Below are 16,713 nucleotides of genomic sequence, written 5' to 3'. Positions count from 1 at the left end.
AGGAGCTGAGCCCAGGCCCAAGACCGCGGCCCCAGGATCTCACCGATGGCTCTCTGCTCATACTCGTCAGCCAGCATCAGCATCTCCTCCAAGCTGTCCGTGTCCTCCTCCTCCTTGGACAGCTCCTTTAGGATCTTGCTGCAGGCCAAGGCCGCGGCGATGCACTCCTGGCTCTGGGCACCGGGGGAAGCCACCGTGAGGGCCTGGATGGTCCAGCCCCGGGAACCCCTGACACGCCGCCCAGGGTGAGGAGAGCAGAGGCCCTGAGACAGCACAGGCTGTGGAGCAAGTACTTGTGGATCCTTCCACATAAACCACTGGGCTCGCCCAGATCACAGGCAAAAGCCCTGCCGGTGGCCAGTTTCCTGCACGGGCCGGAGAGAGTGGTCTGCTTACCAGGCGGCCCACTTGCCTCCCCAGAACACGGACTGGACCCCGGTGCCGGCACAGGCCCACAGCTCCCCGGGGATCTGGCTGACCTCACGCACGGAGCGCCCTGACGGTGAGAGGCGGGGGCCAGGCCCTCGCACGCCCCTGCCCAAACCCAGGGTGCCCTGCCTCGGTGGCACCGCCAGTCCCGGGCACCAGAGTGGGGGCCGAGAAAACCTCAGCGAGGGTCTCAAAGCTCAGCCCGGAGGCGCTGGGTCTGAAGGCAGTGCCAGCCCGGGAGAGGGGCTGGTGTCAGAGCCCGGAAATCCGAGTCTGGCTTTTCTGTCCCCTGAGCCCCAAGGGGCACACCCGAGGCCACAGTCGGGCCCAGCTCTGTGGCCGACTCCCTCCCCCAAGCACCTTGCGCGAGAGCAAACCTCCCAGAACTACGGAGAAGCGGGGAGCCACCAGAGCCTCTGCTGGGACCCTGGGGGGAGCGGGTTCTTGAGAGCAGCCTGGAAATGCTGGCACGTAAAAGCGGGGCCTCTCTGAGAAAAAATTACAGAGCTTTACTTTCCCGTTATGAGGAGAGTCAGCTTGAACTAAGAGGAAAACCACACAGGAAGACTCGGGCCTGCAGTGCCCTGTTTCTCAGGGAGCTCCCCCGCAAGCCCCCCGCAACAGGCCCAGGGACTAGGGGCCGACAAGCCAGCTGGCAGGTGTTCCCAGACGGCCCGCCCACAGCTCAGCGGAGCGGCACCTGGGAAGCGCCCATCTTAGTAACAGATTGTGTCTGAGACCCCCAACCATCGATGGAAAGAGAGGCCGCCCCTCCGGGGATGGAATTTGCCTGCAGAGTCTACTGACCGGGGGCGGGGGTGGCGGGGGGCACAGCCCGTGCGCTGACCACTAGCATGTGTGGGCCACAGAGGGTGGCCTGGCCTGCTTGGCGTGTGTGCCAGGTGGGCCTTGGCCCAGACAGACCACAGGAGGAGATTGTCTGGCACTCCTTCCTGAAAATTCTCTTCTTGCCTAGGGCCTGGGGCCAAGCTCTCTGTCCTCCAACCCTGGACACCCCGAGTTCCTTCTGGTGTTACGGACACTCACTGCCCTCCCTGCATGGCCCTGTGCTACTCACCCACCCCTTGCGGTTGGTTCTCTGGCCAGGAGCCCCAGCTAGAGCCCTGTCAGTGGTCCACCCATGACCGTGCGTGCCAGGAAGCAGCTCTGGGTACCTGAGCCCAGATGATTTCTGCCAGCTCCCGGCGGTTCTGGATGATGGCCCAGATGAGAAGATCACGGACAGGGTCCACGGTGAAGGCAACGTGGCCTGATGAACGCTTGTACAGGGACCGGAGACTCACTCCCTGCACCTGGTGAGCAGCGGACAGTTAGAGCCCTCACCTAGGGCCCCACGAGCATCAGAACCCCGGGGTCTATTGAGGGTCCTGAGCTCAGCCCCCACCGTCCCTGGAGGATGAGCCCTGCAAACTGCATTTCCAACAACACCCAAATCTTTCTCATGCACACTGGGGTTTTTAAAGCACCACTCTGGAGACGTGAAGACACACCCCAAAAGTGCAATACCCAGTTACCTCCCACACCAATATTTGTAGACCCTTCTTGCTAGCCAGGCACCCCAATGTTTCCTACTCTTATCTGCTGGCATCAAAGCCTTTTTCTATGAAGGAAAATTCTAACACAGAGTCTGTTAATATATCCATGCTGTGAGCTCCTCAAGGGAACCTACACCATGTCTCCTGCAGAGAAGTTCAGCAAGAAACACCAGACAGACAAAGCCATGTGTGAGTGGGAAGGCCCTGACCCCAGACACACTCAACCTACAGTGATATGAGAACCCAGGCTTCCTGGCCCATCAGTAAATAAACACATCCTCAGACAGTCTGGAAACAATTCCCAGAAGCAAAGAACACATTTCCCACATCACACACAAAACTGCACTTTCTTTAAGTGATTTTAGAAATCACCTGAAGACTCATCTTTATAAAAAAAGAAAAATTAGTTCAGCTTCTTAAATTACAGACATGGGTCTGTGTGACCTTCCACTTGAGCACATTCCAACTGGACATCTTAAACACAGTGGAATCAAGAAAAGCAGAACTGTAAATATATAAAACCAAGCCACAACCACATCATTCTCAGGGGTCGGGAATAGCTCACACAGGACAATGGACAGATTTGCAAGCCTGAAGGAAGTGGATAATTTTCTAGCAGGAAAAAAACAAAATCAAATATGATCTTAGAACAGACAGAAAACCTAAACATCAGGACCATCAGGAAAGAAAATGAGAACGTTATCAGTTACTACCCAAAAAGGCACCAGGCCCTGATGGACTCCTAGGGGAGTCAGCCAAGCTTGTAAGAAGCAGTGAACTCCAGCCACATAAACTGTTCCAGGGCAGAGAAAGAAGAAAGGCTTCCCAATGTTTTTACAAAGCTAACATAAAATTGATACCAGAACCTGACAGTTATAACCCCCCCCCCCGGAAATAAAACTACAATTAAAGACTTAAACATTGCAAAACCCTTAAAATATTGGGAATCCAACACCATATTAAATACATGTTACCCTGCAATCGAGTTGAGATTCAAAACAGGAATAAAAAAATAATAACGACCTATAATTCACCAAATTCACAGGTCAAAGAAGAGCAGTTCAACTCCTGAAAAGGCATCTGACAAAGATCGGCACTGAGGCTTCGTTTGTAAAAACTTAATAAGTCGGAAGAAGAGGCTCCCTCACATAAACACACACACAAACGCCAGCGTTGTACTTAATGTTGAGAGGCAGCGGGATTCCCATCAAATAAGGATGCAGACTAGAAAAGCCCCTGTCCTATTGTTGCAACACACATGCATCTCACACAGATACGAGTGGGAGATGCTGACCTGGTTACAGATAACCGATTACACCTGTGAGCAGGGCTCGGGGTACAGGGCACAGGGGAGAGCATTTTCCCCACATAACTTTTTGTACCGTTGGAGGTTTTCAGAAAGGGAGAGTTATGGACTGAACTGTGTCCCCCAATTTCATATGTTGAAGCCCCATCCCCTAATGTGACTGTATTTGGAGATGGGCTTTCAAGCATGTGATCAAGGTTAAATGAGGTCCTGAGAGTGGGGTGCTGATCCAACAGGACTGGTGTTCCTTGGAGAAGAGGAAACGATACCAGATACACTGAGGACGGGCTGTGTGAGGACAGAGTAAGAAGATGGTCGGTCCCCTGCAGGCCAGGAGGAGAGACCTCACCAGAAGCCCCCCTGCTGACACATTGACCTTGACTCCAGGCCCCAGAGCAAGGAGAAGAAGACGCCTGTGGCGTAAGCCACCCCATCTGTGTTACGGCAGCCCGAGCTGACTTTCCCAGCGAAAACAAAACCTCATGTTTCAAAGCTGCGAGGACACAGCGGTGCGTGTGGCACCCAGCCGGCACTCACGTTGAGCTTGATGTTGGGTACAGGGAGCAGGAGGCGCGGGCGGTCGCTGGAGCGGGGCCGGGGGTACAGCGGCTGCGTGGAGTCCCCCAGGAGCTCCCGCAGCACCTGGGCCACGTGGTGCATCCGCACGCGGGGGGCCGGGTGCTCGGGCTCCTCGGCCAGCACCTTGTGCAGCTTGTAGTGGAACAGGCAGGTGGGCTCCAGGTTCTCGTACAGGTAGAGCAGGGTGTCCCATGTGACGAACTCCTTCAGCCGCACCCCGTTCTCCAGGAAGAGCTTCACAAACTCGGGCTTGTTGGCGATGAGGGCGGCCGTCATCATGGGGTACAGCTCTGAGGGCTGAGAGGGGGACGTGGGGGGGGCCGTGCATTTGGTCATCGCCCCGCATAACCCTTATGTCACTGCCCCCGAGACGGGGATGCCGGCGTCTCCCGTTTCGGGAGGAGGAGACGTGCCAGCCGCCCTCACTGAGGGCAGAGCTGGGGTCTGGACGAAGCCACCTCAGGGCCTGCCCTTGTTCCGAGGCCCAGCAAGCCCCTCCCCAGGGCACCCTCCGCAGCCTCACCTTCCACTGACGCTCGTCCGTGAAGATCTCGCTCCGGGCGATGTCCACGCGGTTCCACGCCACTGCTAACTTCAGCTGGTGGTCCCAGTTCTCGTGGCCAAAGTGGTCGTGGCTCCGAGAGGCTGCAGGTAAAAGCACACGCGTCAGGGGCTTTGATCTGGGCCTCAAAGCCACTTCCCATCTAACAAAGTCAGAGAGGGAGGGGTGTGTCACCAACCCGTCTCCATCATTTTAATTGAATAGATAAGGTGCTCGGTCACCAAATCACTGCCATCCCCCACCCTCCCCCTGCATGCACCTTTATAAAATCCCTTTTCCTTTCAGTGGTAGAATCAGAGAATCTCTGGGTTTCTGTCACCACTCCCATGCACCCCAGCCCTCCACTCTGTCCCCAGCTCCTGGTCAAGCCCCCACCCTAAGTTTAAACTAGACACGGGTCTCTGAAAGGCAGGCATTTCAGATTCACACTCAAAAGTTGGACCACAAAGGCCATCACGTTTCCTTCCCTTTGCCCTGTTTGCAAAACCACCACCTCATCCAGGTTCTCAGTGCAAGTATTTTGCCCAACTAGTTTCTGCTCTTGCTGGGTTAACATTTTAAAACATGGGTTGTTATTTGGGGAAAAAGAAAAAAGAACTTTGACCCTTACCTCACACCACACAGAAAAAGTAACCCGAGGCAGATCATAAACCTAAATATAAAAGCTGTGGCTCTAGAGCTTCCACAATGAAACAGATGAAAATATTTGCAACCGTGGGAAAGGAAAAGACTTCTTGGGATGCAAAGAACATGAATCATAAAGAAAAAAATTAGTAAAACTAAACTGTGTTAAAATATAAGCCTTCTGCTCTCCAAAGACACCTCGAAGGACATATAAAAGCAGACCATGAGGGGCTTCCCTGGTGGCGCAGAGGTTAAGAATCCGCCTGCCAATGCAGGGGACACGGGTTCGAGCCCTGGTCCGGGAAGATCCCACATGCCGTGGAGCAACTAAGCCCGCGCGCCACAACTACCGAGCCTGCGCTCTACAGCCCGTGAGCCACAACTACTGAGCCTGCGTGCCGCAACTACTGAAGCCCGCGCACCTAGAGCCCGTGCTCCACAACAAGAGAAGCCACCGCAATGAGAAGCCCGGGAACTGCAAGTTAGAGTAGCCCCCGCTCGCCACAACTAGAGGAAGCCCGCGCGAAGCAACGAAGACCCAACGCAGCCAAAAATAATAAATAAGTTTATTTTTTTTAAAAAAAAGCAGACCATGAACCAAGAGAAAATATGCCCAACACATATATCTGACACAGGATTTGTATGAGAATATATCAAGAACTCATACACCTCAAAAATAAGACAAGTAACCAAATAAACACAGACAAAAGATCTGACAGATATTTCCCTAGGATGAAATACAAACGGCCAAGAAGCCCAGGGAGACGCAAATCCAAACCACACCGAGATCTCCCTTCATAGCCACCAGCAGGGCTACAGCTTCAAAGACTGACGGTACCAAGTGTTGGCGAGGATGCAGAAGCGCCCAGACCCGCGTCCGTGGCGCGTGGATGGATGCATAGAAATAAAGTGAAAGCCGAGCCTCTGCTATGACAGCCTCCTGCTCTGCCATCAGGGCTGGCGTCCCTCCAGGGGCCGGGGGGGTGCTGCTCAGCGCAGAGCAAAGGCTTCTGGGCACCAGGGATATCTCAGCCATGTCAACACCGGCGGGAAGGACAGGGAAGCACTGGCTTCCCTCCCCCACAAGAAGTGGGAGAAGCGGGAAGGGTGAAGTGTGGGCCCGGGGAGAACGGGCTGGAGGGCAGAGGTCCGACTGAGGAGCACAAGTCGCTCGAGAGCCCTACTGGTCCCGAGGGCCCTGCGTTTGGACTCCGCCCTACGCTGGGGGCAGAGGAGTTAAACTCGAGACAGACTGCGGGGAGACAGGGGCAGACTCCCAAGCTTCTTTCTTTCTATGCTAGAATTTTATGAGAAACTACAGTGACCACTAAGGGGTAAATCAGCGCAGGCTGAACTCAGATTCCAGGGAAGAAGGTAAGCTGGGAAAGGAGCCTGCACCCCAACATCGGTGGTGGGCACCCAGCTGCCCGGCAGGAGCATGAGGCAGGCCTGGCGAGGGCCACCGCCTGCTGCCCTCTGACCAGCGCACCTGCCCACGGGTGGCATTTCTGGCTCCTGGAGGCTGGGACTCGGGGTCCTGAACCCTCAGCTGGCTCCTCCCCCTTGTCCCCCCTTTGCGTGACCCTCACCCTTCAACAAGGCCTGCAGGATGGCCACGTCCACGTCCTGCTGGCCGTCCTTGCCTTCCCGGAACACAGTGAGCAGCTGCCGCCTCCGGACGATGTCTTGGATCTGCGAGAGACACGGTCCCCACGTGAGCTGCCCGCTGCCCCCCCAAAGGGCGCCCACAGAACCAGGGCCCCGGGCCTGGAGCCGGAGCCCCAGGCAGGAGTCCTAATTGCTTGTGGAGCAGGCCCCCCCCGCCCCCGCCCCCCCCGGCGGTGCAGATGAGAGATGCATGGGGACCAAACACACGGTGCGCTTGCGAACGGCCCGCGGGGTGGAAAACACAGCCCAAGTGTGGAGAGTTCCCCTCACTGATGGGCCGCTGGTCAACACTCAGCATCGCTTCACTGAAGACTTCTCCCCGGGTCCTCCTGCCTGGGGGAGGACCTACCCACCTACCTGTCCGTCCATCCATCCATCCTCTCGTCCAGCCAGTCATCTACCTACCTACCCAGCTATCCATCAGTCTGTGTGTGTGTGCGGGTATGTATGTAGGTATGTGTGTGGATGTATCTATGTACCTATCTGTTCACCCTACCCACTTGTCTACCTACTTACCTACCCTACCTACCTACCTACCCTTCTATATATCTACCTACCTACCCTATGCATCTATTTAGCTAGTCACCCCACCTACTTATGTATCTATCTACCTACTTATCTATACACCTAGCTACCTACCCACCCTTCCAATCCATCTATCTATCTATCTATCTATCTATCTATCTATCTATCTATCTATCATCTATTATCTATTATCTGTCAATTGTCTATTATCTGTCTATTATCTATTATCATCTATCTATTATCTATCTGTTTTATCTATCTATCTGTCTACCTATCATCTATTGCCTATTACCTGTCTATCTAGCTATAACCTATAGGGATCTATCATCTCTCAGCTGCCGTGTCTGCCACCTGTAGCTGCCCCGCCTTGAACCCTTCACCCTGAGGCCGGGGGGAGCCCTCCACTAGTTCCCCACACCCCCAAAGCTTCAGGCTCCTCCCCCAGCTCCTGGCTGCCCCACCTGCCTTCCACCTCCTCTCGCAGCCTGGCCGTGCAGCTCCCGGCTCTGTACACACCGCTCCCACCTAGAGGGCCTCTTGCACACCCCACCTCCGCCTCTAAGACCCCAACCTCCCTAACCCCTCGGGGCCCAGCTTTCATGTCAACTCCAAAATACCCCTGGTCTCTCTCCCCAGCCCCAACCCCATCTTCCAGCCGAAATTGCTCCGGGATTTAACCCGGCCTTTGATTCACAGGATGAAGTAGCTACTGTCAGTGTGTATGCACCGACCAACCACTTCGCACCCTCCCAGGTGACCTTGCTCCATCCTCTGAGTTTAAGTACCAATTACCCCTATTTTGCAGATAAGAAAACGGGATTGCTGAGAGAGGGCCAGCGACTCCTCCGACCCCAGCTATGTGGTGCTGGCCGCGGGCTGGCAATGAGACCCCCGTGGCAGATGTCCACATCCTCCAAGGGCCACCCCAAGTACCTGCCATGGGGCAGACTAGCCCTGAGGTTTGTGGAGTGAATCAGTGATCACGGCTCTGGGGGTCCTCTCCCCACTGAACGAGAACAAACACTGAGGGCAACGCCCTGGCTTGAGACTGGCGTGTATGAAACACCACTTTCAGGCCTCTACTTGGCAAGGGATTGAAAACACAGGCCCCTTTAGACCTTGGCAGGTTAGATCCACTTCTGAGAATTGCCTGAATAATTTACAGACTAACTGAGCAAAGGCCCCAGGGCCGGCCAGCCAATCCCCACCATCTCCACTGGCAGCTGGGCTGATGCCAACAGCAAAAACCATCTCACAGAACACTGGCTTCTAAGGAGGTCCTCTGAGACCACAGGAGACAGACAAGAGCAGGGTCACTGTGCTGCCCACAGAAACTGCCCGGCTCCCCTCGGAGCGGGCCCGCTGCCCTCCCCCTCCCCAGCCCCCATCCGGGCTCCCAGCCCTCCCCGTGGTCTTTGGCTGGTGGGCACAGACCGTCCACATGGCCCGAAATTGGACACGGTGGGAGCTAAGCTACTCCACAGACTTACCCTGAAAAGCACATGTCAGGCACTTAAAACGGAGTTTCCATGAGTTTTTACAGCCTGGCTTTAGCCTGGCTGGATGAACGTCACAGAGCCTGACTGCTTTGTCAGCCCCAACTGGTTGGGGAAACTGAGGGTCAGAGAGGCACTGACTGCCCCCATCCCACAGAGAATCCTGCCAGGAAACAGAGGCCAGGCGACCTCGGGGCGGGTGCAGCCGGACAGCGGGATCGGCAGGACCACAGGGGCCGCAGGTGCGGGGGTTCTCTGCCGGCCAAGGGTTTCGTGGGTGATCAGGGCTCCGCCAGCGCTCTCCTTCACACCTACCCCCCTTGGAGGCTGGGGCCATGGCCATGGGTGGGGGTCCTTCTGCAGAGCCCACCAGGGCCCCCGAAATCTGGACTGGGGAGACGGCCAATTCTGAGGCCCATTCCAAACGGCCCAGATCACCCAGCGGAGCCAAACAGCCTCAGAGTACGTGAGAGAGAAACGCCCTCTTTTCAGGACCTGGAGAGACTTCCGTATGCACATTGCTGCGCTATTTCTCCACGCCACCCCCACCGTCCCCGGTCCACCGAGGACCCCGTCTCTAAGGGATGCTGGCAAAGTCTACACCCATCTGTAACCAGTGTTATCTCCCACTGTAGCTATGAAAGAGCAAATACCAATGCACTTTAAAGCAAAAATGCTGACATGCAGGGCAATTACGGTGCTGGGCTGTAACAGCCATGGTCTCCCTGGGTCAGAAGAAGGGCCCAAGCCAGAGCTCTTGGGGGTGGGAGCCCCCACGAGGCTCACGGCTCAGGAGTTGAGGGGCTGGGCAGAAAGCGAGGCCCCAGAGCCCCCAGCACCCCACAACCAGAGCAGCCCCCACTTTCATCCAGTTCACAGGATGGCGTTCCAGAAAAGCTTTGGAATCCGGTGGGCTAGTTAGAAAATGTCACACCTAAAAAACACAAAAGAAAGAAAAAAGACAATGGTTCGGATTCCGGCACAGAAAAAGGCCACTAGTAGATCAACATGACATCCGAGCAGCCTGACTTTGGCCAACAGGGGTGAACCAGAGCTCACTTCTGGGTTCTGAGAAATGCACCGGGCTTATGTAGCATGTTGGCAGCAGTAGAGTTGGGCGAAGGGTGGACAGAAGGCCTCCACTACCTGTGCTGCTTTTCCACAGATGTAGAATTATTACAAAACAAAGACAGAGAGAGGACAGCCAGGCACATGAGGTAAAGCTGAGGCCGCCCTCCAGTGGTCTGTCTCCGGACTTGTCACCGCAGGGTCATGTCCCCACCTCCCTGTGCTTTCACTCAGCACCTCCTGCCCACAGGGCAGAAAGGATGCCCGTTTGGGGCGTAACTAGCTCCCTCCCAGGTCTCAAGTCTCCAAACGCCCTGGAGATGGGGCAGGGGGGTCTCCCAGATCACTGGTCCCAGGATGGGCCCGGGCCACCGATGCCTCTATCTAAGGGTGCACGTGAAGCGGCCCCCAGATCACTGCACAGCTCCCGGAACCACGCACGGGCCCCCACCTGGCACGTCTGCCCGCCTTGCCGGCCCCAGAAGGTCTCCACTAATCTCCCCAGGGGCGTTGAGGCCCCCAGGGCAGCACCCCTCCGCCGGGATCTGGGCTCCCCACCCCTCTGCCGCCCCCAGGGCCTCGGCACCAGCCTCCTGCCCGCCCAGCGCTGCAGGGGCCTCTTCCCGGCACGGCCGTGCCTCAAGCCCTGCGGCACCGGCCAGGCCCGGCGTTCTGTAGGATAGAGGCTGAGCACGTCCTCCCTCGAGGACAGCCTGCTGCCTCAGCCCAGGGCTTCCCACCCGCCCTGGGCCCACTGCCTTCGGGGCTCACAGCCCCCCGTCTTCTGCAGATCACTCCCGCGCCCGCCCCAGGCCCGCCGGCGTCTCCGTGTCTGGTTTTGGCGTGTCCCGGCCCCGCCTCCCAGGCTGCTGGCTGCAGGTCCACGCCTGGTGACCGATGCACCCACGTGCCTCACCTTTTTGGTCCACTCCACGATCCTGCTTTCGGTGAAGGTCTCGAACATCTCCTGGAAGAACAGGCCCAGCTTCTGCTGAATCAGGGAGATGGTGATCTCGGACATGGGCAGGCTGGCCACCTGGGCGATGACGTCAGCCACTCGTCCCGAACCCTCCACGATCACGCATGGGGTGCCGTTGGTGATGGCGTTGTAGATGGTCTGCAACACAGGGGCTGAGCGTGAGCGCGGGACCCGACCCCTCACCCGCACGGACACCTTCTAACACAGACACGCTCAGACAGTGCTGATGCCCGGCTGCTGCGGAGCTTCCAGAAGACACTTGCCTGGGAGCGTGTCCCACTCTGCCCAGAGGGGAAAGCGGCTAATCCCGCCACGCGCAGCATGCGCACCCGATACACCACCTCCTTCAGGCCCACCACTCAACAGCACCGTCACGAAAGGTTTGGATGTTTCCCCCCTTTGACGTGTGGACGCGAGCAGCATCTCCAGGAGGGAGGGGCACTGCCAGAGCTCCGCCCCCTCGTTAACCAGGACACCGAGGGAGACCCCCGGGGACCCAGGGTGAGCAATCTGAGGAAGGGGCCCTGCCGCAGCAGGAGGGACGCCCTGCCCTGGGCCTGGGGACGCCGTCTGGGCGATGCTGCAGGAGAGCCATGGAGGGAGGGTGGGGACCAGACACACCCCGTCCTCCCAGCGACCCCAGGATCCTGTGCTGACCTCCTGTGGTTACTAAACATCAACAGACACTTTCGATGGTCCCATAAACAGAACGCCGTGCTCTTGCCCCAGATCTGCAGGCTGGGATGTCGTCGTGTGTTACTACAGCAGAGGTCAAGTTGGCCCACGTTCCACTAGGGAGGCCCATCCCACGCCAGGGAGTGGGTTCTGAACGAAGGCCCACGGCAGCATGTCAAAGCCACTGAGGGCCCTGCTTCACATTTAGCTGCTGGTCCCATGGGGCTGAGGGGGAGCCGAGGGCTGTACTTGGAGAACCCCGCCTGGGAGTCTGGGTGCAGAGCTGCAGAAACCCCCCATGGGCTGCCCAGGGAACCTGCAGCGGGGGCATGGGCTCCACCTTGGCCCCCGTCCCCTCTGGAGCCCCTCTTTCTTCTGTACAGGTCGAGCCCCAGGGCCAAAGCCAGAGCACCCCTCCTGCGGCAGGGCCACTCCAGGGGCTCCGACCCCCCCACCCCGAGGACAGGATGCCTGTCCCCTCTTGCTGATGACCCCCCTGGGGGGCCGGTGACAGCACTTGGGGCAGCCGTCCCACCCGCAGCAGGACTTGACCCCCAAGCGCACACCCCCGCCCCCCCCGGCCAGGACTCACGTGCAGAGTGCCGGGTCCCCCCTCCAGCACCACGCAGACAATGGGGATTTTGATGGCCACGCCTAGGAGGAAGCACAGAGCCCCGTTTAGGCTCGTGGGCCCCCCACCCCTGCCAGCTGCAGCCCAACCGAGTGCACTCCTGTCCCTTTCTGGGGTGGAGGGAAGGTGAGGGCTGTAGACCATCCTCAGCACCCAGGGCTCCCCCAGCTGGTCTGCTCTGCCCGGCTGGCCACTGCAGCCAGCCTGTTTTTCCCGGCAGCCCTTTCGTGGCGCCTCGAATCTGGGCAGGGCTGGGGACACGTCAAGCCAGCGGGCACCGCGCGTGGTGCGGGAGTACGGCGTCGCCACTCCGTCCTCTGGCCAGCCCCACCCTCAGCCTTTCATCCAGCCTGGTAACCAGGAGGGCTTGTGAAGATTCTAGAAACATCTTTCCCTGGGAAGCAAACATTCCTTCCAAGAGCCCACGTGGTCTCGCCGTCCCCACACACTCACACACCCCCAACGCTCCCCACCCAGCTTCTCTTGGTCAAAACAAGTTCTCCAGGTGTGGTTCCCAGGCCGGCAGCATCCGTGTCCCCTGGGGACTGGGAGATGCAAGTCCTTACTACCCGGACCTGTGAATCAGAGACCCTGGGGGTGAACCCACACTCCGGGGACCCCTGATGTGCAATGAAGCTTGAAAACCTCGGCTCAAAGGTGTCCAACCAACCTGTAAATCGTGTGCAAAATCCTGTGTATGTGACCTCCGAACACCCCAGAATCCGTCCCATCCCACCCACAAGGGAGGAGATGTCAGGGTCCAAGCTTTGACTACTGCCCACTCTGATTTCTGAACTGAGACGTGTTTGTGATGTGAAGTGGCCGTAGGATGCTATGACCTCAGTGCCTGCCCGAACTTTCCTTCTGCTGTGGTTAAAAGGGATGCAAGAAGATGAACCCCTGAACAAGCGTACAGACATCCAGATGTGTTCTGACCACAGCCCCCCAGCACCCCACCTGCCGAACGTCCTGGTCACGGCCAGCGGAGCCCCAGACACCTGGACCAGCCTGCTCCCCGCTCCCCCCAAGCACCCTGGAAACCGTGCCTTGCTCACCTCCTCTTTCCTTGGTCTGCTCCGATATGAACTTCTCCAGCTTCGTCCTCAGGGGAATCTCGACGCCGTAGCGGCCATGGGTCCCGTCGTCCACGAGGATGAAGTGGGAGTGGTTGCTGTCCAGACAGGTCAAGTGCCCTTGGCCGTCCTCGTCCATGATGTACTCAGCTGGGAAGCCGCCCTGGGGACGGAGAGGAGGTGGGCACGGACAGACGGACAGACGGAAAGCTCTACACCTTTCCCACCAAGAACAGGAACTCCATCAGGCTGCATAAGTGACCCCACCCCAAGATATCAGGCTCTAATGCCTGGAACCTGTGAATGTTCCCTCATTTGGAGAAAGGGTCGTTGCGGATGTGATGAAGCGAAGGATCTTAGCAGGGGAAGATTAACGTGGGTCATCCAGGTGGGTCCTAAACGCCATGACCGGTGTCCTTAGAAGAGGGTGCAGAGGAAGAGGAGGGGGCCATGTGACCAAGAGGCAGAGACCGGAGCGGTGCGGCCACAAACCAAGGAAAGCAGCAGCCGCCAGCCGCTGGAGGAGGCAGGGAGTAGCTTCTCCCCCGCAGTCTCTGGAGGGAGCCTGGCCCCGCTGACATCCCGATCTCGACCGGGTGGTACTGGTCGTGGAGTTCTGGTGTCCAGAAATGCCAGAGAGTCACTTCTGCTGCTTCAAGCCACCAGCTCTGTGGTCATTTGTCCCAGCAGCCCCAGGACCCAGATCCAGGAGGGGTGGCTGCCGGACCCGCGCACACGGCCCCTGGTGTCCACGGAGGATGGCAGGTGGTATCGCGGGAAGTCTTCTGAACTCGAAAATGGGGAGAAACGTCCCGAGTGATCTTGGAAGTCAGCCGGTCTCCCGGGGCCTCAGATTTCCACTCCGTAGAACAAGCGTTCAAGACAGGACGGGTCCCGTCCGCTAAGCACATCTGTGACGCTGACACAAAAGGACGAGGGCCGAGGGGCACACGGGCCTGATGACAAGCGTCTGTGACGGACACGAGGAATCCCCTTCCAGAGGATGCTCTCCCCAGGAAGCGAAGGCGTGCCGCCACCGGCCGGGAAGGGCTCGTTCATAAACCACCCCTCGCGGGGCTGTTATAATAACGTCTCCTCAGCAAGTCAAGGAGACTTGTCTTTGGGGCCAGGGTTTCCCCCAAACTTTCCTGACTCCGTGAATTAGGTGGACATGTGCTCACTATGTCACCTCTACTGTCCTCCAAAATCTCACTGAATGAATCGAATGATCCTTTCCACTCACATCCCCACATTTAAGCAATCGCTCCTCAGGGCTGCACCCAGGTGAACGGACGCAGGAAGGCTCTGTCTTCAGTAGGGGAACCAGGGTGCCGCGGCTCCTTGGGCTAGAAGGCCAGGCCCTGGGATCTGGTGACCCAGATGCTCCCGGCCAAGCTACCGCCTTCTGCAAAGTCCATTTCTCATCAGGGCGGCGTCAGGAGGAGCCCCCGACCAGTGGCGGCTCCAGAGGCTCTCGTGTGGACCCATCCCGTGATCTCAAGGGAGGAAGCCAGAGTCCAACCAAGGTAGCTACTCGCCTGGGGTCACCAGGGTCCATGGCGTGGGGGCTTGAGCCTGGGTCTCCCGCGTCCCGGTCCAGCCGCTCCCCTCCACACCGCATTTACCCTGCTGCCCAGGTGGTGGCCTGTCCGCTGAGCACCCGCTAAGGTCCTCTACCCCCCTCGGCCTCCCCGCTGCGCCCCGCCCCCGCCCGCCCCGGAAGCAGCCACCAGCTCACCGCGGGGTGGATCAGGCTCTCCCGGTTATGCAAGGTGCCCCACGTGGCGATTCCGATGGTGACCACTTCCCCTTTGTTGTAGCTGCTGCTCAGGCTGAAGTCCCGCACCGCCTCTCCCACCTGCTTCATGACGCCCGTGTGGGAGCCCCCGGTGATAATCCAGGCCCCTGGGAAGGAGCAGGGGGCCCTGCCATGCACACGTCCGACGCCTACACCCTGGGCGCCTCCGGTGCTCACTGCCCCACATCTGCAGACCCTCCACCCCAAGCCAGGGCCTCAGGGGAGCCCCGCCACGATCACGTCCTCCTGCGGCAGCTGGGAGCCGTGGCTCCCCACGTTGCTCAGGCGGGGGCGGGGACAGGAGCAGGACCCCCGTCACTGACGGCAGGCCTTGCCCTCTCTCCCCACCTCCCTGCTCTCGGGAGCACGGCATCTCAGAACCGCCTCTGAATGCGTCTATTGCAAAGCCTCACTAGTGGAGAGCCAACCAGAGCTGCATCTGCTGCCATGGGCAAGCCAAGCACAGCAGCAGACAGGGTGGGGTGAGTCGGACCGGACGCACCCCAGCTGGCCTGGGCCCGGCCTCGGTGACCCCCGAGGCCCCGACCTGGCCTCCCAGGGACCCTCCCTCCCGCCCATCACTCCCAGGCCTGAGCCCCTCCTGTGGTCTGGGCCCTGGTCCCTCCAGCCCCGGGGCTACCTGTGGTCTGGGCCACCTTGACCAGGCCTCTTCGGAAGACGCTCTTCAGCCTGGGCTTCATGTTGAAGTCCTTGGCCCCGCCCGTCACGGAGATGAGGAGGCTGGGGACATCCAGGCCCCAGTGCTGGGTCATGAGGTGGTAAATCAGGCTGGAGGGTGTGTCCTGGGAGAGGCGGACGTACTGCGGGGAGGTCAGAAGACGCCAGGGGGTCAGTGAGCGGCCAGCCCCGCCCCGGAACCCAGCCGTCCTGCATCAGCGGTGTCTGAGAGTCCAGCAGGGCGGGTGGATACTCACACCCGGGTCCAGACCCAGCGAGGAAAAGCGGCCGCACCCGAGCAGGACACTGATTGAGGGAAGGGGGAGGCAGGGGCAGGGAAGGGAGGGAGGCTGCCCAGAGGAGACCAGCCCCTGGCCCCTGTTTTGGGGGCACCCCCAGCCTGGGCCCCAGGCCGGATTCCAGTCTCCCTGGAAGGCCACGCCCGCCATCGCCTCCGTGGGGTCTGACCCGCTGCGGCCCGCCTGCCCTGCCCCCATGCTGCAGAAGACCGCCTCCTCCCTCCCCGCTCCCACCTATGCTCCGCAGAGGACGCCCCCTCTCAGATTAAGCCAGCTGGAGGGGCCTGGCATCGCACCGACACTGGCTCACGAGGAGCAGGGCTTGGGGCCGGTGCCCACCCCGGCCCCACCCTCCTTGTTCAGCCTCTTTGGCCAAGTGGGCAGCGGCTCAGCGACCCAGAGTCGTCGAGGGGAAAGGTCACACCCGGCTAACAAGAAGCTCAGGGTCCCAGAACCCCAGCACAGAAGTAAGTGGCTACACCAGACCCTCCAGGACAGTGCAGCCCAAGAGCTGCCACGGAACCCTCCGGAAGGCTGGTTAAAACCAGGGTGGCTGGCCCTCTGATTCAGCGGGTCTGGGGTGGGGTCCAAAACTCTGCTTGGAGGTGCTGCTGGTCCAGCGATCCCTCTGAATCTGTAGCAGCTGGGAGCCCAGCGGGGCCTGGGCCTCCGGCTGCTGCGGCCTCCCTGCCCCCGTGCCCCCGGGCAGGCCTGGCACCCCCGCCCCGGCTGGCAGGACTCTCGCCTCTGCTCCTGGGTCTCACCCC

The 16,713-nt window shown here is 59.1% G+C and overlaps 1 protein-coding gene across 4 annotated transcripts in view; it reads right to left on the bottom strand.

Annotated features, from left to right (window-relative positions):
- Window positions 1-16,713, bottom strand: part of TRPM2 (transient receptor potential cation channel subfamily M member 2) — a 50,190-nt gene that overhangs the window by 21,432 nt on the left and 12,045 nt on the right. For all 4 annotated transcript variants that reach the window (XM_059064828.2, XM_067035228.1, XM_067035227.1 and 1 more), the window contains 10 exons: window positions 15,610-15,790; window positions 14,910-15,076; window positions 13,154-13,334; window positions 12,060-12,121; window positions 10,730-10,930; window positions 6,646-6,748; window positions 4,394-4,515; window positions 3,829-4,167; window positions 1,605-1,742; window positions 44-173 (listed from right to left, as the gene is read on the bottom strand). In XM_059064828.2, coding sequence (XP_058920811.1) covers window positions 44-173; window positions 1,605-1,742; window positions 3,829-4,167; window positions 4,394-4,515; window positions 6,646-6,748; window positions 10,730-10,930; window positions 12,060-12,121; window positions 13,154-13,334; window positions 14,910-15,076; window positions 15,610-15,790 — 1,624 coding nt within the window. The remainder of the gene's footprint in view (window positions 1-43; window positions 174-1,604; window positions 1,743-3,828; window positions 4,168-4,393; window positions 4,516-6,645; window positions 6,749-10,729; window positions 10,931-12,059; window positions 12,122-13,153; window positions 13,335-14,909; window positions 15,077-15,609; window positions 15,791-16,713) is intronic.

The sequence above is a fragment of the Kogia breviceps genome, chromosome 5 (assembly GCF_026419965.1).
Source record: "Kogia breviceps isolate mKogBre1 chromosome 5, mKogBre1 haplotype 1, whole genome shotgun sequence".
NCBI classification, from domain to species: Eukaryota; Metazoa; Chordata; class Mammalia; order Artiodactyla; family Physeteridae; genus Kogia; species Kogia breviceps.
The sequence above is the reverse complement of the archived record's forward strand: the minus strand, read 5'-3'. Positions and strand labels throughout refer to the sequence as shown.